Source organism: Giraffa tippelskirchi, chromosome 4 (genome assembly GCF_054371585.1).
Source record: "Giraffa tippelskirchi isolate mGirTip1 chromosome 4, T2T-mGirTip1v1.2.pri, whole genome shotgun sequence".
Lineage (NCBI taxonomy): Eukaryota > Metazoa > Chordata > Mammalia > Artiodactyla > Giraffidae > Giraffa > Giraffa tippelskirchi.
Window position 1 is genome coordinate 183,435,219 of NC_137278.1, and position 25,655 is coordinate 183,460,873.

The window sequence follows — 25,655 nt, forward strand, 5'->3', positions numbered from 1 at the left end:
AACTTTTTCACTCTCCTCTTTCACTTTCATCAAGAGGCTCTTTAGTTCTTCTTCACTTTCTGCCATAAGGGTGGTATCATCTGCGTATCTGAGGTTATTGATATTTCTCCCGGCAATCTTGATTCCAGCTTGTGCTTCATCCATCCTGGCATTTCACATTATATAGTCTGCATATAAGTTAAATAAGCATGGTGACAATATACAAACTTGACGTACTCCTTTTCCTATTTGAAACCAGTCTGTTGTTCCATGTCCGGTTCTAACTGTTGCTTCTTGACTTGGATACAGATTTCTCAGGAGGCAGGTAAGGTGATCTGGTATTCCCATCTCTTTACGAATTTTCCACAATTTGTTGTGATCCAGTCACTCTGGACTGTAGCCCACCAGGCTCATTTGTCCATGGGATTTCCCGGGCAAGAATACTGGAGTGGGTTGCCATTCCCTTCTCCAGGGGATCTGCCCAACCCAGGGATTGAACCCAGGTCTCCTGCATTGCAGGCAGATTCTTTACCGTCTGAACCACCCTGTATCTAATGAGTCTTGCTAAGGGTTTGTATATTTTACTTATTTAGTTTCATCAATCTTTCTTATTGTCTCTTTAGTCTGTATTTTATATATTTCTATTCTGGTCTTTGTTATTTCCTTCCTTCCATAAACTATGGGCTTAATTTGTTCTTTGTTTTTCTAGTTTCTTGAGATGTAAAGTCAGGTTGTTTATTTGAGGTCTTTCTTTTTTCTTAATGTAGGAATTTATTGCTATAAAGTTCTCTTAGAACTAATTTTGCTGCATCCCATTAGTTTTGATGCACTGTGTCTCATTTTCATTTGTTTCAAGATATTATTTGATTTCCTCTTTCAGTTTCTCCATTGGTTGTTCAGGAGCATCTTGTTTTATCTCCACGTATTTGTGAATTTTCCAGACATGGGGTTTATGATGAGAATGTGTCTCAATCTTTCCTACCTGTTTTGGTATATTTTTCTGTCTCCTAATATGTAGAAATCACTCAGTTTCTGGATCTCTTCCAAAGGGAATTGCTCTGTGTGCAGCTGTGTATTCAATGTGTCCATAGCAGGAGGCAAATTCAGGAGCCTCCTATGTTGTCATCTTGGCCCAGAGTCTGTGCCTGTTTTTGTTTATGTCTAAAGTGAATTAATATCAACTTTAACTACTATCGTAGTCTTTGTTTTGGTTTATTGTTATAGGTTGTCAAGTAATGTTGGCTTTTGAACTTGGAGATTCTATGTATAAGAATTCAACCACTCTGAATATTGTTATTTACTTTTAACATTATTTTTAAGAGAAAATAAAATCTTCATTTTTAATTTAGTAACTTTTTGTCATTTAAAGCTATTCAAAGTCTGTTTATTATAAATTGAATTTGTGGGATAATTTGCCTTTAGTTATTTGCATTTCTGTTTTCTGGAGGAATTTCATTACAAAAAAAATATGAAAAATTTTCATCATCTTTCCATTTTACTTGTTGTAGGATGATCCATTTTCTGCCTTGGACATTCACTTGAGTGATCACCTAATGCAGGAAGGAATTTTGAAATTTCTCCAAAATGACAAGAGGACACTTGTTCTTGTGACTCACAAATTACAATATCTAACACATGCTGACTGGGTAAGAGTTTAAAAGAAATTAAAAGAATTTTTACATTACAGCTATATAAATGCTTCCTGAGATAAAGATAATTCACTTGGCCAATTATGGATTTTTGTTGTAATTCTAATATATACTTTCCTTAGATCATAGCCATGAAAGATGGAAGTGTTCTAAGAGAAGGGACTTTGAAGGATATTCAGACCAAAGATGTAGAGCTTTATGAACACTGGAAAACACTAATGAATCGGCAGGATCAAGAACTAGAAAAGGTAACTGCTCAGATTTAGAAGAGTTCAGAGTTCAGTTGAAAAGAGTCATAAAAAAAGTGCAAAATTACTAAAAATACTTTTAAAGAAGTATTACATTTAATTTTTGATTATATAATAATCTCATCTGAAATATGAAATAATTGTATATTTATATACCATTAATTGATAAACTATTTTGAAACTAAGAAAATTCTACTGCTATCTTTTATTATCAGGACTTTAGAAGATTTTTATTTGAATTGGAGGCATATTATAATTATATGTGTGTTTAAAACAATTATATGTGCACTTAAAACTTGCTCAAGCATGCTCTTTCCTCATTTTATCTTATTTTCCCTTATGTATGTCCTATTTTACTCACCTGCAATATGAGTTTTTCATTCATCACTTACAAATGGAGGGTTGTGGGCAAAACAAAATCTGAGATGATTTTGAAAGAAAAAAGAGCTGTTAGCTGTGGGTATAGTGCAAAGTATGCCTGAGATAGAGTTAGGGGAGGTGAAGGAAAGTAATCAGAAAGAAATAACAATAAAACGTTATATTTAGATAGTTTTTAAAGTTCACAAAACCTTTTTACATGATCTCTTTTAATTCTCACAAAATAAGCAAAAAATACAAGAAATAAGCAAAGAAAATATGATCTCACTTTTACAAATGGGAAAATTGAGGCTCAGAGAGGCTAAGTAACTTGCCTAAACTTGTACAGTATATATAATATTTTGTACCAATTGGATTTAAACCCAGGTTCATAGCAATGTAATGTATTTATATAATGTAAATATAATATTGAATGAAGTAACAGAGTTGAAAACTGGTTGAGTGTGATGAAAGAAAAACTACTCATGGTTGAGAGGTAAAATTGTAAATTGAATTAGTAAGTTTTCAAAAATTTTTCTCTTGAGTTGTGGGACTAGGAAGGGTCCAGAATTCAATGGAATGAGCATTATAAAATACTCAGGAATGAGCATTATAAAATGAAAATGTTTATATCAGCAAATTTCTGAAAATGTCAAGAAGTTAAAATGTATTATTTCTCAAAGGAAAAAAAATGATCCTTGTTTCAATAGCAGAAGAAAGATAAAAAGTCAGACAAACCATCGGATTTCTCTGTCTTCTGTGAGCTTGCCAAAGATATCAAAAGCCAATTACAAACATCTCAAAATAAGGAAGAAAAGCCGTATGTCAGTGTCTTAGTAGAGTAGGACAAATCATAGAACCTTTGAAAGGAGGGTATTCATCAAAACATTACAGTGTACAATGGCAAGAGCTCACTTAGAAATTATGCAGTGAGATGCTTGACAATAAACTTACTGGGATGACTCCAAATGACATTTTTTTCAGTGGTCTAGGTGCCAGGGACAAAAGAATATGATGTAAGCTTAAAGAGTGGACCATTTATGGTTTACTTTGAAAAGAAAATCTGGAAAAACCGCAAGAGAGAAAGGGGGTTCTTTTGGCTTGATTTTGTAGTAATACTGACTACTGAGCAAGCCAGGAAGAAAGTCTGTTACACTGTGTTTAGAAATGAAGTGATCACTCAAGATACCATAGCTCTATAATTAAAGACACACGACAGGGTTATAGGGCTTCCGTGATGGCTCAGACAGTGAAGAATCTCCCTGCAATGTGGGAGATGAGGGTTCGATCCCTGGGTCTGGAAGATCCCTTGGAGAAGAGAATGGCTACCCACAACAGGGGAGCAAGGGCTACTGGCATCTAGTGGGTAGAGGACAGGGATGCCTTTAAACATACTACAGTGTACAGAACAGCCCCCACAACAAAAGATTTTCTGTCAATAGTGCCAAGGTTGAGAAAAGCTGGCTTAGCACCAGAGCAGATCAAACAAGTGGAGAAGGAGGTGAAACTAAAGGACACACAAAGCAGCTCATCTTTGGGCTTTAGACAGATCAGTCAGTTTAAAGGTTCAGGAATAATGGGAAAGTATGCTAAAGAGGATAGGAATGACAGGTTTGAGAAGAAGTTGATAACACTTTTAGCTGATTTAAATGTTGTTAAAAATTCTGCCTTGGATGGCATTACCCATTATCTTCATAATATTATTAAGCAAAATAAAGTAGCATCTTTAGATGTTTCTTCCCTCAGCCTTCAACCCTCACTTAGATTCAACTCCTCTCAGGCATTCAGTAAATATGCATTTGATTGTTGTTGTTGTTGTCATTTAGTCGCTAAGTTGTGTCTGATTCTTTTGCAACCCCATGGACTGTAGCCTGCCAGGCTCCTCTGTCCATGGGATTCTCCAGGCAAGAATACTGGAGTGAGTTGCCATTTCCTTCTCCAGGGGATCTTCTCCACCCAGGGATCAAAACCACATTTCCTGCTTGACAGGCAGCTTCCTTACCACTGAGCCACCTGGGAAGCCTTATGTATTAGATAAGTGAAACTAAAGTTGTATTTGCTTAATCCATATATAAAAACAATTTAAAATATTTAATCTCAGATGAGCTTAGTATGAGCACTTTACTCATAAGGAAAATGACTAAAGATTAAAGTCCCCAAGATGATAACTCTTTTGCTCACACAGATTGGCAATTTGAAAAAGAACCAAATGTTCTGTTTTCCCATGTACAGGTTTATTTCATTTCATTACACTATCCACAAAAGATCAGTTCTTTTTTAATTTTGTTTTGTTTACTCTCAAAAAATACTTTACAGCGTACAAATATTGCTTTTCATATCATTAGGCACAATTAAAAGCTAATGTGAAAATATCTCTGAAAAATAATATTCAAGAGACACTTTTGCTTTTACTTTTTTTTTAAAGCAAGAACGTGGAAACAACAGAGCTTTCTAGAATAGCAAGTCACCTAAATTACACATTGTATGAGGCCAAACAAACAAAAACAAAACAGGACCACTATCTAGCAACTGATCATCAAAGAATTATTGGTTTATCCCTGTAACAAACAGATTTTTTATATATATTAGCATGTACAGGAAGCCCTTAAATTACTATCAGTTCCAGAAGTCAGTGGGTCAGTTATTTGGAACTCAGACTGCATTTCCCCACAGAAACAGAGATACGGGTAGTTTCCCAGATTTTCCTGCAGAAGCTGATTTAACCCACAGTGTAACTGAACTGATGCTACTAGTACAGTTCCAAAGCCAAGAGGAAGGAGTCTTGGAAGCAGAGAACTGGAGAAAACAGAACGCTTTTCCGTTTCTTAGCACAGGATAAGTCCAGAGCAATCCTTAAAATTTTGCAGTTTGTATTTGACATTTTCCCTTCTCTCCTTTCCCATTTACTTCAAACACCCGCCTTCCTTTTGTTTCTATTGAAGTCTCTTTTGTGCATCCCCTGAGTGAGATCCTCAGTCAGAAACTCATCTTGATTTGATAATTCATAATGTGTATGACCGATAGTGCTTTAACCAATCCAGAACTACATGCAGTTTTAAAAGATGTTTGTTAACACTGATGAATCTTTAGACAAATTCAGTCAGTTCAGTTCAGTTCAGTTGCTCACTTGTGTCCGACTCTTTAAGACCCCACGAACTGTAGCATGCCAGGCCTCCCTGTCCATCACCAACTCCTGGAACTAGCTCAAACTCATGTCCATTGAGTCACTGGTGCCATCCAACCGTCTTGTCCTCCGTCATCCCCTTCTCCTCCCGCCTTCAATCTTTCCCAGCATCAGTGTCTTTTCAAATGAGTCAGTTCTTCCCAGCAGGTGGCCAGAGAATTGGAGTTTCAGCTTCAGCATCAGTCCCTCCATTGAATATTTAGGAAGTGATTTCCTTTAAGATTGACTGGTTGGATCTCCTTGCAGTCCAAGGGGCTCTCAAGAGTCTTCTCCAACACCACAGTTCAAAAGCATCAATTCTTTGGCTCTCAGTTTTCTTTACAGTCCAACTCTCACAGACATACATGACCACTGGAAAAACCATAGCTTTGACTAATGGATCTTTGCTGGCAAAGCAAGGTCTCTGCTTTTTAATACGCTGCCTAGTTGGTCATAACTTTTCTTCTAAGGAGCAAGCGTCTTTTAATTTCATGGCTGCAGTCACCATCTGCAGGGATTTTGGAGCCCCAAAAAATAGTCTGTCAGTGTTTCCATTGCTTCCCCATCTATTTCCCATGAAGTGATGGGACCAGATGCCATGATCTTAATTTTCTGAATGTTGAGTTTTAAGCCAACTTTTTCACTCTCCTCTTTCACTTTCAACAAGAGGCTCTTTAGCTCCTTTTCAATTTCTGCCATACACATGGTGTCATCTGCATATCTGAGGTTATTGATATTTCTCCCAGCAATCTTGATTCCAGCTTGTGCTTCATCCAGCCCAGCATTTCTCATGATGTACTCTGCATATAAGTTAAATAAGCAGGGTGACAATATACAGCCTTGATGTATTCCCTTCCCTATTTGGAACCAGTTCCATGTCCAATTCTAATTGTTGCTTCCTGACCTGCATACAGATTTCTCAGGAGGCAGGTAAGGTGGTCTGGTATTCCCATCTTTTTCAGAATTTTTCACAGTTTTTTGTGATCTACACAGTCAAAGGCTTTGGCATAGTCAATAAAGCAAAAGTAGATGTTTTTCTGGAACTTTCTTGCTTTTTCGATGATCCAACAGATGTTGGCAATTTGATCTCTGGTTCCTCTGCCTTTTCTAAATCCAGCTTGAACATATAGAAGTTCATGGTTCACATACTGTTGAAGTCTGGCTTGGAGAATTTTGAGCATTACTTTGCTAGCGTGTGGGATGAGTGCAATTGTGCGGTAGTTTGAGCATTCTTTGGCATTGCCTTTCTTTGAGACTGGAATGAAAACTGACCTTTTCCAGTCCTGTGGCCACTGCTGAGTTTTCCAAATTTGCTGGCATATTGAGTGCAGCACTTGCACAGCGTCATCTTTCAGGATTTGAAATAGTTCAACTGGAATTCCATCACCTCCACTAGCCTTGTTCATAGTGATGCTTCCTAAGGCCCACTTTACTTCCCATTCCAGAAGTCTGCCTCTAGGTGAGTGATCACACAGCTGTAATTATCTGTGTCATGAAGATCTTTTTTTGTATAGTTCTTCTGTGTATTCTTGCCAGCTCTTCTTAATATCTTCTGCTTCTGTTAGGTCCATACCATTTCTGTCCTTTATTGAGCCCATCTCTGCATGAAATGTTTTCTTGGTACCTCTCATTTTCTTGAAGAGATCTCTAGTCTTTCCCATTCTATTGCTTTCCTCTATTTCTTTGCACTGATTGCTGAGGAAGGCTTTCTTATCTCTCCTTGCTATTATTTGGAACTTTGCATTCAGGGTATATCTTTCTTTTTCTCCTTTGCCTTTAGCTTCTATTCTTTTCTAAGCTATTTGTAAGGCCTCCTCAGACAACCATTTTGCCTTTTTGCATTTCTTTTCCATGGGGATGGTCTTGATCCCTGTCTTCTGTACAATGTCACGAACTTCCGTCAATAGTTCATCAGGCACTCTGTCTATCAGATCTAATCCCTTGAATCTGTTTCTCACTTCCACTGTATAATTGTAAGGGATTTGATTTAGGTCATACCTGAATGGTCTAGGGGTTTTCCCTACTTTCTTCAATTTAAGTGTGAATTTGGCAATAAGGAGTTCATGATCTGAGCCACAATCAGCTCCTGGTCTTGCTTTTGCTGACCGTATAGAGCTTCTCCATCTTTGGCTGCAAAGAGTATAATCAATCTGATTTCAGTGTTGACCATCTAGTGATAACCATGGGTGGAGTCTTCTCTTGTGTGTTGGAAGAGGGTGTTTGCTATTACCAGTGTGTTCTCTTGGCAAAACTCTATTAGCCTTTGCCCTGCTTCATTCTGTACTCCAAGGCTAAATTTGCCTGTTACTCCAGGTGTTTCTTGACCTTCTACTTTTGCATTCCAGTCCCCTATAATGAAAAGTACATCTTTTTTGGGTGTTAGTTCTAGAAGGTCTCGTAGGTCTTCATAGAACCGTTCAACTTCAGCTTCTTCAGCATTACTGGTTGGGGCATAGACTTGGATTACCGTGATATTGAATGGTTTGCCTTGGAAATGAAAAGAGATCATTCTGTCGTTTTTGAGATTGCATCCAAGTACTGCATTTTGGACTCTTTTGTTGACTGTGATGGCTACTCTATTTCTTCTAAGGGATTCTTGCCCACAGTAGTAGATATAATGGTCATCTGAGTTAAATTCACCCATTCTAGTCCATTTTAGTTGGCTGATTCCTAAAATGTTGACGTTCATTCTTGCCACTTCCAACTGTTTGACCACTTCAAATTTGCCTTGATTCATGGATCTAACATTCCAGATTCCTATGCACTATTGCTCTTTACAGTATCAGACTTTACTTCCATCACCAATCACATCCACAACTGGGTATTGTTGTTGCTTTGGCTCCATCTCTTCATTCTTTCTGGAGTTATTTTTCCACTGATCTCCAGTAGCATATTGGGCACCTACCGACCTGGGGACTTCATCTTTCAGTGTCCTATCTTTTTGCCTTTTCATACTATTCATGGGGTTCTCAAGGAAAGAATACTGAAATGATTTGCCATTCCCTTCTCCGGTGGACCATGTTTTGTCCACAGAAAAATTATAAGAGTATGTGAAGATGATATAAAAACAAAACAAGGAGCAATGGTGGGACCAGGCTTTAAAGCTAGAAGAGGTGTCCACCTGCCCCTGGGGTCAACTCCATCACATTGTTACTACTTTTCCTGGCTTCTTACTTCCCTATGCCTCTGAGCTCTGATACGTTTCCCACAAGCCTCAAGTGTTACTTCACATCTTCTCCTATGATAGGAGTTGTCCATATGTCTGCAGTTGTCCATCTATCTTGAGCAGAGAGCTCCAGACCCAGACGGGTAACTAACGGTTGGTATTTGGTACATGTGGGTCATTGACTATGAGTGGAACTTGCCTGTGGCTGTGAGCTCCTTGCATGACAGCACCAATTTTCCTGTAGGATATGGAAGCTGACCAAACAACTTTAGAGAGGAAAACACTCCGAAGAGCCATGTATTCAAGAGAGGCCAAAGCCCAACTGGAGGATGAAGACGAAGGTAGATCTTTAAAAAGAAAAAAACATTCAAATGGGTAATAGGATATGGAAGTCTTCTTTGGCATTTGATGTGTGTTTATGTCATTGCAGAATGACTAGCCACTTTGCAGAGAGGTGAAGGCAAAATCAAATACATGAAACTGAAAATGGACAGAATAGGAGTGAAATCAATAGGTGTATATAGATGTATGTAAATAGGTGTATGTTGTCAAACGAGGCATCTTGAGGGGTTCCCCACAGTGTGTCTGAGTGTTTTTGTGTTGTGTGTGTGAGAGCTGACAGGACAATGGGTCTAGACCCTTGTTCAGATAAACTGGAAAGATCTAGTATAATAAAATGTCAGTCCTTGGGAAATAAACAATACATGGGGAATACAGCGAAAATATCGCTTTGAAAGATTTATACTTGAGTCTGTAAGTTTTTACGGGGTTCTCATGGTAATATAGCAATGAAGAGTAAGAGAATTAGGAAGCTGTTTGTTGTGTTTCAATTTTCTGAATCTAATAAAATATAGTGGGTGAAAAAAGGTTTACTGGAAACTTGAGGAATAAAATGAAATAGTTACATTGCTTTGACATTTGTTGCCAGGACGTTTGTAAGATAAACCATAAAAGTCCATAGAGTAAGTGTACTGCACTTCAGTCTTCCTACATGGATTTTGCCTAGGACCACATTTCCACGGGCCAATTAAGAGAAGATTATCATTTCGAGCAGAAGGACACCAAATTGGGCTATCTTTACATTTCATATGATAATTATTCAGTGTTTCAGTAAATACTCATTGAGTAAAGGAATGAATGAATGATTTTTTCACTCCCATTTCCTAGATTTTAAAATGTTTTAAAAGAATATTTTGGGACTTCCCTGGTGGTCCAGTAGTTAGTGTTTTCACTGCTGTGACCTCAGGTTCAATCTCTGGTCAGGGAACTAAGATCCTGTAAGCCCCATGGGGCAGCCAAAAAAGAGACTGTTTGGTACTGTAAACAGATAGCCTTTAGAACTGCAGTTACTCTCTCCAGTATGTCAGCGGTAAACGCAGCATTTGAGGGGCTGACTCTGTCCTGGGCTTGCTGTGTTAATTCAGTTGTTCAGATGTAAAATAAGATAATGATACTTTTGTTTCAGAGTAAAAGAGGAAACTTATAAGAAAGATCCCAGTACAGTACATATTACCTGCTAGGTTGCTGGTGCTATCCTATGTCTGTTGAATCCACCAGGGAGGGAAAGAAAAGTAGTTGACCATATTGTTTCTACTACTAACCATTGGCTAGATCATCATGTGGACAGACTAGGCTCTGAGGAAGTGAAGAAATGCTGGCTTTAGCTGGGTAGCCATAGGCAAGGTAAAATTTCAATTAATATGGAAACAGAAAATGGATATTGAGGAGGCGGGTAGCAATCTGCAAGTGTCTACCTCTTGGATCATGCAAATTTCTGACTCTGTTTCACTCACAGACCCACCCTCACCAAAGGGTAGATTATCTGACACCTGTTCATTTTTTTTTGTCCTTGAATATCTGAAAATGTCTTTATTTGGTGCAGAATTCTAGGTAAAAACTGTTTTCCCCCAGACATTTGAAGGCTCTACTGCCTTCCAGTGTTGATTGATACCTCCTGTCTGATAATAGTGATCTCATGACTCTTTGTTGATGACATGCCTTTTCTCTCTGGAAGTGTTTACAATCTTCTCTTTGTCCTTCATGCTCTGAAATCACAAAAGGATGTGCAGCTGTGGATCTTTTTCATTTCCCCTTTTCAGTTCTGGTCTTCCCTGATGGCTCAGATGGTAAAGAATCTGCCAGCAATGCACGAGACCTGGGTTTGATCCCTGCGTTGGGAAGATCTCCTGGAGAAGGGCATGGCAACCCACTCCAGTATTCTTGCCTGGAGAATCCCCATGGACAGAGGAGCCTGGCAGGCTACCGTCTGTGGGATCCCAAAAAGTCAGACATGACTGAGCATCTAAGCGCAGCATTTCTCAGTTCTGATGCTGAGATCTGTTCCTCTTTTGTATCTAGCTCAAATATAAAGATCCCTGATGATAGATCAGTCTTCCCATCATATCCATACTTAGATCTCTGTTGTCTGATAATTTGTAAACCAAATTATCTATCTTTCCTACTCACAGCCTGCTCATTCTAGTAGTGGAGTGCATACAAGATGACTATAGTGAAAACTGCCTTTGGGAAAAGAAAGGATGGGAAATACACCAGTCACTAAACCATTTGTTGTTGTTTAGTTGCTAAGTTGTGCCCAACTCTTTGCAACCCCATGGACTGTAGCCCACCAGACTCCTCTGTTCATGGGATTCTCCAGGCAAGAATACTGGAGTGGGTTGCCATTTCCTTCTCCAGGGGATCTTCCTACCCAGGGATTGAACCCATGTGCCCTGCATTACATGCAGATTCTTTACCACTGAGCCACCAGGGACGCCCCTCACTAAACCATATAAATGGTCAAATTTTGCTGCTCAAGAAATACCATAGTTCCCCCTCCTTGTAATGGAATATGTTCTTAAAATAGCTGTCTAGAAGTTTCCAAGTGGTTTAAACGCTGAGAGTAGCTTCCTACCCATTGTCCTCTGTCCACTGGCTTTGCCTTCAGGAAGGTTCCATTTTGCTCATGCACCTCCATGACCACATTGAAAACGAGCCACAGAGATTATGGATTATGCCCTCTTGAGCTATGCACAAATTTCAAAACCTATTTCCTCCTGCTGCAGTTTTACAGATTCAGAAATATAAAGTCAAAAAATTATAAATGTTTGCAAGTCTGGCATATGGTTTTATTGGCACACAGTTCCTCCAATAACATAGTAAACTTCTAATCTGTAATTCTAGTTAGTTTATTGTAATAAATTAACAAGTTTTCTCATCCAAACATATACTGTGTTTATTTTTTCATTTACTCATTCATTTATTCATTTTCACATATTTTTACATTTCTTTTGTATTGAGGCGACATTGGTTTATAATGTTATGTAAGTTTCATGTGTACAACATTGTATTTCTACTTCTGTAGAACCCACAGAAGTATAACACATTTTGTTCATCACCAAAAATGTGTTTCCGGTCTGCCACTATACAGTAGCTCCCCTTAATCCATTTCATCTTCCCCTCCACCTCTTTCCTTTTGGTAACCACCACTCTGTTCTCTGTATATCCATGTGTGGTTTTATGTGGTTTGGATTATCAACTTATTTTGTTTCTTTTTTTTTTTTTTTGGTTGTTTTTTAAATTACACATATGAGTGAAATGGGATAGTATTTTGTGTTTCTTTGTCTGACTTGTTTCACTTAACATAATGCCCTTATCAAGATCCATCCCTGTTGTCGCATATGGCAAGATTTTGGTCTTTTTTATGGCTGAGTATTATTTCATTGTATATATATATACCATGGCCTCTTTATCCATTCATCTGTTAATGGGCACTCACCTATTTTTATTAAATGTTTATTTATTTATTTGACTATGTCATCTTAGTCGTGTCACATGGGATCTTCACTGAAGCATGTGGGGTGTTTAGATACAGCACACACGGGCTTCTCTATAGGCATAGCGCATGTGCTCTGGGGCATGTGGGCTGAGTGGTGGTGGTGCATGGGCTTAGTTGCCCCATGGCATGTGTGATTTTAGCTCCCTGACCAGGGATTGAACCTGCATCCCCTTCATTGAAAGGCGGATCCTTAACCACTGGACCACCAGGGAGGTCCATCACCTGTTTTTTTTTAAATGATGCTTTTCTCTGCTAAAAACATTTACATTTCTAAGACTTGCATTTCTATAAATTTGATGAAGGTTTTGTTGGTAGGTGGGAATAATACAAATTCTATATCTACCTGTTGCCTGTCAGAAGATTAAACAAGTGCTTCTTATGCAGAGGAAGAAGAGGAGGAAGATGAAGATGATAACATGTCCACAGTAATGAGGCTGAGGACTAAAATGCCATGGAAGACCTGTTGGCGGTACCTCACTTCTGGTGGATTCTTCTTGCTCTTCCTGATGATTTTCTCTAAGCTTCTGAAACATTCCGTCATTGTAGCGATAGACTACTGGCTGGCCACGTGGACCTCAGAGTATAGTATAAACAGTACTGGAAAAGCTGATCAGGTACAGTGGGTTTTGTTTGTACATTATCTAGGAAATGTTGAGATTATACTCTTATCTAGTTAGATACAAATAGCCCAGATGTCACAGGAATTTTGTGAGGTTTTTTTTTGTTTGTTTTTAGTTTATTTTATTGGAGTATAGTTGATTTACAATATTGTGTTAATTTCTGCTGTACAGCAAAGTGATTCAGGTATACGAATTATACATTCTTTTTCATATTCTTTTCCATTGTGGCTTATTATAGGATATTGAATATAGATTCCTGTGCTATAGAATAGACCTTGTTCTTTATCCATTCTATGTATAATACTTTACAACTGCTAATCCCAAACTCCCAATCCATCCCTACCCTACCTGGCTCCTCTTGGCAACCACAGGTCTGTTCTCTGTGACTGTCACAGTACTTTCGTAATGATTCAATAGGTTAATTAGGGCAAGACCTGAAATATCATAAGAAATATTTAATGATAATGCTTGGGTTTGGATTTAAGGGAGTTATATACATGACGTGTGTGAGTGTGTGTGTGTGTGTAATATACACATAGGACTTTTGTTCTTGCTCTGATGGTATCTGATTTTAACTGCTATACCAATGAATTAGCTGGTCATTCTGAGTTTAGGGATAGAAAGAATGAACTTTGTGATATGAAAAGTCAAGAATATTTCAAACCAGAAAACTAACTCTAATGCTTCATCTATCCTTTGGCAAATCCTGAAAGAGAGTGAAGGGAGCAAGTGGGGACTCAGCCATGGGATTATGGTGGGAATACTGCCCTGAGTCTCTTAAGAACTGCCCTCCTTCCACTGTGTAAATTAATGTAAGATAATAGAAATGACAATATTGCCAGACTTTGACATTTGGTGTCCTAGCAGGAAAAACTCAGTTGATAATGTCATCTGTGCTTTTTTGTATTGGTTGCTTTTTAGACTTACTATGTGGCTGGATTTAGCATACTTTGTGGAGCAGGTATTTTCCTCTGCCTTGTTACATCTCTCACTGTGGAATGGATGGGTCTCACAGCTGCTAAAAATCTTCACCACAATCTCCTTAATAAGATAATTCTTGGACCAATAAGGTAAAAAAGTAGTTATTTATTTTACAAGATCATAAAAATATGCATTTTTACATTAAAGTGAAGTGTGAAATTTTAAAGAATTTATTCAGTCTTTCAGCAGATGAATAGGGATCTTCTCATTTTTATGACACCAGGATGTCTATTAGCAGTGTTCAGGCTCCAGATCACTTAGAATTATCATACATCCACTCTGTTTATTGCCTAGATTCTTTGATACCACACCACTGGGACTGATTCTCAATCGCTTTTCAGCTGATACAAATATCATTGATCAGGTGAGTGCCTGAATTACTTCCAAGTTCAAAAATAAATTTCTCAGTGTAAGCTAAACAACGTTTTAAGATAAATCATGATTCCTGTTAACAGTAGAGGATTTCTAAAACCTAAATAAAAGCCTATTTGCATTCATATCAATATTACATATATACATAAATTTCTAGACTATGCAATCTATGAAATATGCATAGATTTCTAGAATGAAATCTTAAAGGAAATAGATCAATTCAAAACAATTTATCCACATGGAAGAGTATACTTAGAGAATCAGTATGAAATAAAAAGAAATAGAAAAGAATGAACATTAAACTTTTTTATTGTAAAAAGAAGTGATTTTAATCAGTGTTGTATCTCCATTCATAGTAACAGTCTTAAAGTTTAGAATTAATGCAGAGTGTCTCCCAGAAGTAAAGAATGGAATACCAAGTTGTCTTAGATGTCCTTTACTTTTGTTAGGTTGATGTGATATTAGATGACGTGATATTTTAGGGAATATTTCAAGGATGCCCGGTTTAGTCTTAGGTCCTTAGGCCTCCGAAGTTTGTCCTGAAATTAAAGACCTCAGAGTCTGAAATTGAATCTCTCTATGAACAGACTCTTTAGGGTGACTGAGCGAAGACTTAGCAAATTCAGTGCTTTCCTTTTCTGATTTTCCAAAGTGGCCTTAAGAACACCTAAATTACCATCAATTAAGGTAAAGAATGATGCATGCAGCTGACTAAAATGTATGTTGAAAAATTTTGATGTTTTCACAATATTGGTGTCAGATTATGCTGCACCTAAAACACTTCCTAAGGAGTACATATTGGAAAAGAAGAGACAGAACACTCCTTATCTGAAAGATGACACTATTGCTACCTAGAGAGTTCAAACAGTTGGTATGAAAGAATCAACTAGGAAGTTCAACAGAGTATTTATATTAGACATGTGATACAAAAGCCAGTAACTTTCTCTCCACCAATTAAAAAATTATGTGAAAAATACATTTAACTTATAATAACAACAAAAACTATGAAAATAGAAATAAGCCTAGTATGAAGAAAAGTGATTCAACTATCCTGGAAATCATAAAAATCCTGAGTGTGTGTGTGTGTGTACACTTTCCTTATCAGATACCTAAGAAATACTATGAAATTAAAACACTCTGATGATTACAGAAAACAAGTTCATCAAAAGAACAAAATTGAGAACTCAAAAACACCAGTTTATCTTGAATCAGTAATAATGTTTTTTCAGTAAAGGGTGTTGGGATAATTAACTGTTTATGAAATACACAGCAAATTCACATGTAATAAAGGAGGCCATCTAATAACATAAAACTATAAAATAAAATGTAGAAGAGTAGTTTTAGAAAACATGGGAAGTGTGTCGTTATAAGACACAAAACTGAGAAACAATAAGAAAAAAGGCTGACAGAAATGGCTCTTAAATTTCTATTGAGGTAAAAGCATCATATTTAAACTATATTCTTTGGGAGAAAAACTGGCAACTCGTGTAAAGAAAGAGGATAAACATCCATGATATGTAAGGAGCATCTAAAAATCAATAAGGAAGATAAACAATCCAGTTGAAAAGCATGCAAAGAATATGAGGAAGCAATTAAAATTATTAGAGGGACAGCTAAAGAGTTTTTTAATACTATGCAGCCTTTAAAAACAAATAGATTTGCATATAGTGGCATGGGAAGATTTACAATCCATCTTATTCAGTAAAACAAAGCAAGCAAGCAAATGGACAAATGAGGTTTAAAGTTTATGTTTATGCTATTTATATAAAATGCTGCTGCTAAGTCGCTTAAGTCGTGTCCGACTCTGTGCGACCCCATAGACGGCAGCCCATCAGGCTCTGCCGTCCCTGGGATTCTCCAGGCAAGAACACTGGAGTGGGTTGCCATTTCCTTCTCCAGTGCATGAAAGGGAAAAGTGAAAGTGAAGTCGCTTAGTCGTGTCCGACTCTTAGCAACCCCATGGACTGTAGCCTACCAGGCTTCTCCATCCATGGGATTTTCCAGGTAAGAGTACTGGAGTGGGGTGCCATTGCCTTCTCCGTTATATATAAAATAGTTTATGCTATTTGTTTAAGAATCCCATAAGATATTAATAAATAGGTAGATAGGTAAATAATTGACCACTGGTTAAGCAGATAGGTAGAAAGATGGATAAAATATACTAAATAATGGAAAGTGAGTGAAATTGAAGGAGTGATGAATTGCTTACAATGAAAATGTTTATATATTAATTTTGGAACTAATTATGTAACTTAATATAAAATTAATGTTATTGCCTTATTACCAATGTTTTATTTGAGCTAAAACATTTCCTTTCAAACTGCCTTCTTAACAGCATATCCCTCCAACTTTGGAATCTCTAACTCGGTCAACACTGCTCTGTGTGTCTGCGATTGGCATGATTTCTTATGCTACCCCTGTGTTCCTGGTTGCACTTGTGCCTCTTGGGGTCGCCTTTTATTTTATCCAGAAATACTTCCGAGTGGCCTCTAAGTAAGTAAAACACTGCTCTGTTCATCTTCAAAGGCCTGTATATTTGATTGACTGTGATTCAGATTTGCTATAATGTTTTGGTGGCTCAGATGGTAAAGAATCTGCCTGCAATGTAGGAGACCTGGGTTCGATCCCTAGGTCAGGAAGACCCCCTGGAGAAGGGCATGGCTACCCACTCCAGTATTCTTGCCTGGAGACTCCCATGGACAGAGGAGCCTGGCAGGCTACAGTCCATGGGTTTGCAAAGAGTCGGGCATGGCTGAGTGACTAACACTTTCACTTTTCTCCAGATAAGGTATGGAATTTGGAAAAGAAACTTAATTTAACTTGATGAAACCTATCCTGATATTATGTTTCATTTAGCAAGATATTTTGCTTCTATAACTTCCCTGATAGTTCAGTTGGTAAATAATCTCCCTGCATTGCAGGAGACCCCGGTTCAATCCCTGGGTCGGGAAGATCCCCTGGAGAAGGGATATGCTACCCACTCCAGTATTCTGGCCTAGAGAGTTCCATGGACTGTATAGTCCATGGGGTCACAAAGAGTCGAGCATGACTGAGCAACTGTCACTTTCACTTTGCTTCTGTAATTGGTTGTCTGAGCCTTTATGTAGTACTAGACTTATGTGAACAAGTTTATTGATCTGGTTGAGTTTTAAGTCCACAGGCTATGCCCAAATTTTCATACCATGGTCCTTTCTCTGAATATGGCATTGACAGAAAATTTATGAAACCAAATATAGTCCCAGAGGATAAGTAATTTAATATTATGTTCTGCAAATGGGGAAATAAAAATATTTTCAAATGAGTAAAATGCACTCTGTAAAAGATTAGTAGAAGTAAAAAAGGTTAAGGGGATAAATCAGATTGATAACTATAAAAGTAGAGAATCTTAAATGTCTGGTAAGAGTACTGTAACTTTAAGAGGTTGGATATTTCCAGATTGGGTTATTTAACATGCCCTTGAATATCCAGCCAAATAAAACATAGCTGTGAATTTTAAATTCTTCTGCTAATATAAGATTTATCATTTGCTGAGATGTTGAATAATTAAGTGAAATATAGTACTAGTTGTTTTGAAATTTCCAGTTTAACTTTGAAGTTCTGCCTTAATAGTACTGTAAATTTTATATCATTGCAGTAATCTCTTTATTTCAACAAACACTTATTAGGCATTTAGTGTGTTGTAAATAACTGCACAAGCCATGTGACAGAGGAAGAGATCAACATGGCAAGAAGCAGTTCTCAAGAAATTTACAGTTTCTTGGGAAGATAGAACATAAAAAAGGTAACCCTTATATTTGGATTAAGTGATGGAATAAGGAGCCAGACATAGAGATTATTCAGTAAAATGAAAAGATTTAATAGCACTTGAGTGCAGGGAGAATGAAAAAATTATATATGTATACGTATATGTGTGTGTGTGTGTATATATATATATATATCCATTAACAGGAAAAAGCAGGATTAAGATTGGGAATCTCTGGACTATATCTGCAAAATTTTTTTTTTGCTACATTTCATTATTCATTCAATTTAGAGGCAGGCTGATTTACCATTAATCTCTGTAGTCTTGTCTTTTCTAGAATGTTACATGATTGGAATCATATAGTATGTGGTCTTGTCAGATTAGCTACTTTCTCTTAGAAATAAGCACTTAAGGTTCATCTGTGTCTTTTCATGGCTTCAAAGCACGTTCATAAAATAGAATATTATAAAAATAATTTATCATTGAATAATATTCTATTTTATGAATTGCCATATTTTGTTTATCCATTTACCTATTGAAGGACATCTTAGTTGCTTCTAGTTTGGGGTTATAAATATTATGAATGTGTATGTGCATACATGCTCAGTTGTGTCTGACTCTTTGCGACCCCTTGGATGGTAGCCCTCCAGGCTTTTCTGCCCATGGAATTTTCCAGGCAGGAATGCTGAAGTGGGTTGCCATTTCCACCTTAAGGGTATCTTCCCCACCCAGGGATCAAACCCATGTCTCCAGAATCTCCTGCATTGGCAGGTGGATTCTTTACCACTGAGCCACCAGGGAAGCCATTACCATTACGAATAAAACTACTGTAAATATTTGTATGGAGATTTTTGTGAGGACATAGGTTTTAAAATTAGTTGGGTAGATACATAGGAGCATGATTACTTGATAGTATAGTAAAACTGTTTAGTTTTATGAAAAACTGAAAAATTGTCTTCCAAAATAGTTGTTCATTTGCAACATTTCTGAGAAAAAAAAAAAAAAGTTGTTTCTCCCTTGGGGCTATGAATGAGGATCCTTCAAATGTTAGGAACATATGTTAAACCTAGAGTGCTTTTTGATCTCTAGCCTCTTCTCTTTGCTCATAGAAACTTCAGACCAGAAGGAAGAGGTTAGCCATTACATTTGCTCTTTCATTTCTTCTGGTATTACTGTTGCTGTTGCTTGCTGGAGGGGCAGAAAAGTCCAGTCACTTCTTTCTGCTGGCTGTTTCCAAATCTCTTCTTGCCTTCTCACCACTGATATTCGACAGTCACGTTTTACTTTAGACTCATGCTCATGTGGACCTGTTTTCATCACTGGGCAATAGAAATTGAGTACGAGAGGCCAAGCAAATAATCCTAGTTCTTTACAGATTTGAATTGCTAAGTCTTTTCATTATAGTAGATTATTAAAATATGGAAGGGATGGTCATATTTAAAGAATGAACTTTGATAATGGATTATAAACCATTTTTATTTGAAATTCTTTGGTCATTTGCAAATAGGACCACATGATATTAAATCTTATCCATAAAAAGACACCTATAGATGCTGAGGTTCTAAAGAAAACACTCATATTGAAAATCTTGAGTAATTTAACACACTATTTTGTAAACACCAAAGGGAATTAAAGTGGGGGACTTGTTATTCAGTTGCTCAGTCCTGTCCAACTCTTTGCAACTCTATGGACTGCAGCACGCCAGTCTTCCCTGTCTTCACTGTCTCCCAGAGTTTGCTCAAACTCCATTGAGTCAATGATGCCATCTAACCATCTCATACTCTGCCACCCCACTCTCCTCCTGCTGTCAATCTTTCCTAGCATCAGACAGGAAATGCCGTTGAATTTCGAATATCTAACATCAAAGACCCATGTGTGGCTAGCTCTGTAAGTAAGCTTTCCCATTTACAAGAGAATAAGGTCAAGCTGTACCCTCACCTTTCTGGTTTCATAAAACATAGTCCTATAAAAAGAGGCTCCTCCTTCCTCTTCTTTTCCCCTTCATGTCAGACCTCAATATAGTGACCACCTGTTGCTTGTGTCAAATTTACAAATAGCCACTGAGTTTTCTGTTTAACAATTGCAGACTCTTTACTTTCCTTCATATTCATCCTCCTCTTCACCTCTCTCCTTCCCTCCCCTCATTGAGTTTCTGAAGTGAGAAATTCATTTTAGAAACTCACAAAAAGACTTTGCCTTTGGTCATGGGAGAACTCAGGCAGTCCTAAAAGATGTAAGATTATTTAACAGTTGAAGATTATGTAACAATGTAATCAGTTCCATTGATACTGACAGGTGAATATCAGCGCTGCTACTCTTGATTCCCTCCACCCCAAAAACCTAAGAAAGACAGAAAAAAGGCTGAAAAGAAAAGTAAAAGCATGTTTTGAAACGTGTGATAGAACTGTTAGTCTTCTAGAAAGGCTAGCTTGTGTGCTTTACAAAGTTGTCTAGAGTGCGCATCTTTATAGAAAGGGTCTGATTCAGGCATTCGTCCACCAGCCATTCACTGAGCACTTTATTCACCTAAAAATATATATTGACAGTTGGAGGACCAGTGAATGCCAGTTCTATTTAGGGAGGAACTCAATCTCATTGTGGCTGAGGCCAAATTCATTATCTGTCTCTTCCGATATTTTTATTCTCTGTCTCCCATCCTGGTAAATAGCACTGTCATCTTCCAAGTCTGCTAAGTAACAAACAAGCCATATTTAACTCTACTCTCTTTTTAAATTTATTTTATTTTTAATTAAGAAGTATAATTTACAATATTGTGTTAGTTTCAAGTGTATAGCAAAGTCGTGTCAAACTCTTTGTGACCCTATGGACTGGAGCCTACCAGGCTCCTCTGTCCATGGGATTCTCCAGGCAAGAACTCTGGAGTGGGAGTGGGTTACCATGCCCTCCTCCAAGGGATCTTCCTGACCCAGGGATAGAACCCACGTCTCTTATGTCTCCTGCATTGGCAGGTGGATTCTTTACCACTAGCACCACCTGGGAAGCCCATGCATGTACATGTATATACATATACCTTTTCAGATTCTTTTCCACTATAGGTTATTATGACACATTGAGTATAGTTCCCTGTACTATACAGTAGGTCCTTGTTGCTTACCAATCTATATAGTAATGTATATATGTTAATCCAAAATTTCCAACTTTTCTCTTCCCAGTCACCTTTGGTAGCCGTAAGTTTGTTTTCTGTGTCTGGGTGGCTCTTCTCTGTTATTCACTCTGCTACAATGAGTTGATTGTAGCAGTTTAGAAGGCTACTTCTAGTAAGCTATCTCACAATCTCCCCCTAAAATTGTACCAGCGTCACACCTAATTCAGAATTTTAAAAAATTTCTGATAGACTGTCCTTACTCATTCTCTTCCATCCTTTACACTGTCTCCAAATTACGTTGCTTTAAGCAAGCTCTGGTCATTTTGTTTCTGGTCCTCAGTGATTTTTCCCAGCCCATTCACAATCTTCTACAGTCTAGCCCCTCCCCCCATTGTTTGTCCAGCCTTTTCCCATGACAGCATCCCCAGAGGACTCTGGTCACCAGCCAGATTGAATTCGCCAGTTCTTTAGTCCTCTGTACTTGCTCTGGTTTGTTCCCTTAGCTGGAATGCACTTCTTGTCCGTTTGGTTGACGCACACTGCTCATGCTTAAGGTTTGGCCTAAGTAACACCTGCTCAAAGGAAACATTTCCCATCTCCTACATTAATTGCTCCTTCCTATGTGTTCCCATAAAAGTTTACTTTAACTGTGATGCAAAGCTGATATTTTTGTACAGCACATAACATTCAGCCTGGACCCATGTTTATTATGTAATATTTATTTTTCTCTTCCTCTTTAGATCATAAGCTGTTGGATTTTTTGTTGAATGTTGGAGGAAAATACGTGGGTTGGTCAAAAAGTTTGTTCAGATTTTTCCAAAAGATGTGATGGGAAAATCCAAATGAACCTTTTGGCCAACCCAGTAGTTACTCTGACAAGTAATAGAATGAACGAAGCCCTCAGTTCAGACAGTAAAGAATCTGCCTGCAGTGCAGGATACCCGAGTTTGATCCCTGGGTTGGAAAGATCCCCTGGAGAAGGGAATAACAACCCACTCCAGTATTCTTGCCTGGAGAATTCCATGGACAGAGCTGGCAAGCTACAGTCCTTGGTGTCTCAGAGTTGGAAACAGCTGAGTGACTAACACAAACACACACTGTGTTCTTTGAGTCTGAATGAGTGCAAAGTTTATGTTTGTATTTGTCTCTGTCCTAGGGACCTCCAGGAACTTGATGACAGTACTCAGCTCCCTCTGCTTTGCCACTTCTCAGAAACTGCTGAAGGACTCACCACCATTCGGGCATTTAGGTAAGTAAACATATTTTCATTTTGTTGATTAGGCAGTTACATCATCAACAAATATCTGCCTACAAATAACTGATCATTGCTCCCATTTTCTGATGCCCACTGTGTGTGTGCCCGTGTTCTAAACTAGTAGTAAGAAAAACATGACAATAAGCGATCACAGAGGGCTTCCCACGTGGCTCACTGGTAAAGAATCCGCCTGCCAGTGCAGGAGATTCGGCTTCAATCCCTGGGTTAGGAAGATCCCCTGGGGAAAGAAATGACAACCTGCTTCAGTATTGTTGCCTGGGAAGTCCCGTAGACAGAAGAGCCTGGCGGACTACGGTCTATGGAGTTGCAAGAAGAGTTGGACATGATTTAGTGACTAAACAACAACAAATGATCATAGAGTTTAGTTATTTGAAATTTTAACAAGAATAAAGAAAGAATTTAGCATCAGGTTGGATAGATACTACCTGTGTGATTTAGACTAGGCTTTTGAATTCCTTAACCTCATCTGTGAAATAGGGAAAACCATTTTGCTTTTTAGGGTTGTTGGACTAATTGATATAACGCATGTAAAGCATTAGGGCTTCCCTGGTAGCTCAGCTGGAAAGAATCCACCTGCATTGCAGGGGAACCTGGTTCAATTCCTAGGTCCAGAAGATCCCCTGGAGAATGGATAGGCTACCCACTCCAGTATTCTTGGGCTTCCCTTGTGGCTCAGATGGTAAAGAATCCATCTGCAATGCAGGAGACCTGGCTTCAGTCCCTGTACTGGGAAGATCCCCTGGAGAAGGCAATGGCAACTCACTCCAGTATTCTTGCCTGGAGAATCCCATGGACAGAGGAGCCCTGTGGGCAATAGTCCATGGGGTTGCAAAGAGTCAGACAGGACTGAGCGACTTTCACTTTCACTTTTCATGTAAAGCATTGACTTCCCCAGTGGCTCAGTGGTAAAAAATCTGCCTGCAGTGCAGGTGACACTGATTCGATCCCTGGATTGGGAAGATCCCCTGGAGGAGGCAATGGCTACCCACTCTGGTGTCCTTGTTGGACAATCCCATGGACAGCGGAGCTGGCAGGCTACAGTCTGTGGGGTCACAAAGAGTTGGATGCAACTGAGCACACACACCTAAACCATTAACCACAGTGATTAGCAAAGAAGTACTCAATATAGAAGCCAAAATACATGCAGTAATAATAATAATAAAAGAAATATTATTACACCAAAGTTACTTCAGACTTTAAATAGTTTTCTTCAATGTTGGTAAACATTGAGGTAATATCCTAGGATTTTCATCAAGAGAGTTTGCTTAATACTCAAAAAATTACCTGGCTCTATTTTCCCTATTCAGGTAAAATCAGAAAAGGAGGTGACATCCTTGAATGTTATATTTAATCTAGAAAATCAACTTCTTAAAGTATTATATCTTTCTGCAGTGCTAAATGCAAACATGTAGTGGTTTCAATCAGAGATTTTTCTAACCTAAGAAATATTTAAATCACATAAATGTATATATATAATTGAGTCAAAAGTAGAATATAAAGACACAGCCACTATCTACAACATGTACCACAGAATTTCTGCATAAATCTACCTAGATTTCATTGTGGAGCATTTAGACTTTTCACAGTGATGTGTTTTCCCATCAGACTGTACAATACCTTTTATTGGAGATGGAAGAATCATTGATTGACTTTGAATGAAGGTGTTAAGACATAATTTGTGTTCTAATAGTAGCCAGCAATGCCCAGTGGTAGTCATAAGTACACCATGTTAAGAATTTCATTTTTTCACCAAAGTCCTTTCGAGTTAATTTATTTGAGTTTTGAACACATGCCAAGTGCTAGACTTGCAATGAATATAGAAAGACTCCAAAGATATGGCCTTTTATTTCTACCCCAGATAAATACCACAGGGAAAATAGTTGGGATAACATGGCAGGTGGGGAACAAGCAGTGACCTGATTTAGGCAAGCTGGCAAGTGGAACAGAAAACAGCCTCTGTCTTCTCCCTGAAGAGCAAGTGAGGTCATTTACTGAGAGTGGTGAGGACTTGAACCATGTAAAACATTTTGAAGAAAATGAGCACGGTCTCAAATGAAAGAGAAACTTTACCAAAAGTCAAGGTTTAGATTTGTCATTTAATCTCCTATTCTTCACTGGACACATGAGCAGAATTTGGCTTGACTGTTCCTAATTTTACATCAAGAAAATTCTAGGGAGCTCTAAGAAGGACAAACTATTACATGTCACCTAAGACTTGAGTGAGGCTTCCCAGGTGGCTCAGTGGTAAGGAATCTACCTGCCAATGCAGGAAATGCAGGTTTGATCCCTGGATCAGGAAGATCCCCTGGAGAAGAAAATGGCAACCCACTCTAGTATTCTTGCCTAGAAAATCCCGTGGACAGGGGAGCCCAGTGGACTACAGTCTGTTGGTCGCAAAGGGGCAGACACGACTTAGCGACTGAACAACAGTTAAGAATCAAACACATTCTTTTCCATCTATTTCTTCCTCTCTTTCAGGCTAGTAAGAGTCCCCAGAGTCGTCAGCTCTCTGGAAAGTTTGTATTTACTGATTAGGCTGCTTTCCTCCCCTGCGTTCAAGGTTCATGGTGTACTCAGAGGCAGCATGAACTAACCTCAAGTAGTTTACCACCAGAGGATCACGGTTAAATTAGACTGAGATTTCAGTGACCTTTCCTACTTTTTTTTCGGTCTGACAGAATAAAGGTCTAAGAATGTTCAGAAGATGAGCTGGATGTGGTGAAAAGATACAGACTGAGTGTGTCAAAGTTTCCATTAGGAAAACAGAAGGGTTCTTGCCAAATAGAAACACACAGAAAGAATGTTTGCTGCATTTCCACCCTCCCCTTTCACTGCTGTTTCAGACTGTTGCCAGCTCCATTTACAAACTCTTTAAGAGTGTATCTGCAACAATATCCTCAAACTAGAGGGAGAGGAAGAAGAGCCCCAGACAAAACACTTGGTCACAATGAAGTGTTGGATGTTCGTCTCAACTGGAGTCCACAGGCTTTGGTCCAAGTTTCCCCTTCCCCACGTCTCTCCATCATCACAGCCCTCTAGGAAGGGAGACCCTGTCTCCAGCTCCTGAACTTGTTTTCTCATTTCTGTTCCTTAGCTCGTGTTGTTCCCAATGCTTTTGTCCCACCTTGTCCACCTGAAAAATTCTGTGAACCAGTGAAGTT

The 25,655-nt window shown here is 38.3% G+C and overlaps 1 protein-coding gene across 3 annotated transcripts in view; it reads left to right on the forward strand.

Moving 5' to 3' along the window:
- The window catches only part of ABCC9 (ATP binding cassette subfamily C member 9), a 149,812-nt gene that overhangs the window by 87,125 nt on the left and 37,032 nt on the right, over window positions 1-25,655 (forward strand). For all 3 annotated transcript variants that reach the window (XM_081483338.1, XM_081483336.1, XM_081483337.1), the window contains exons 23-30: window positions 1,488-1,625; window positions 1,751-1,876; window positions 8,807-8,903; window positions 12,782-13,011; window positions 13,939-14,087; window positions 14,293-14,362; window positions 16,706-16,863; window positions 22,375-22,467. In XM_081483338.1, coding sequence (XP_081339464.1) covers window positions 1,488-1,625; window positions 1,751-1,876; window positions 8,807-8,903; window positions 12,782-13,011; window positions 13,939-14,087; window positions 14,293-14,362; window positions 16,706-16,863; window positions 22,375-22,467 — 1,061 coding nt within the window. The remainder of the gene's footprint in view (window positions 1-1,487; window positions 1,626-1,750; window positions 1,877-8,806; window positions 8,904-12,781; window positions 13,012-13,938; window positions 14,088-14,292; window positions 14,363-16,705; window positions 16,864-22,374; window positions 22,468-25,655) is intronic.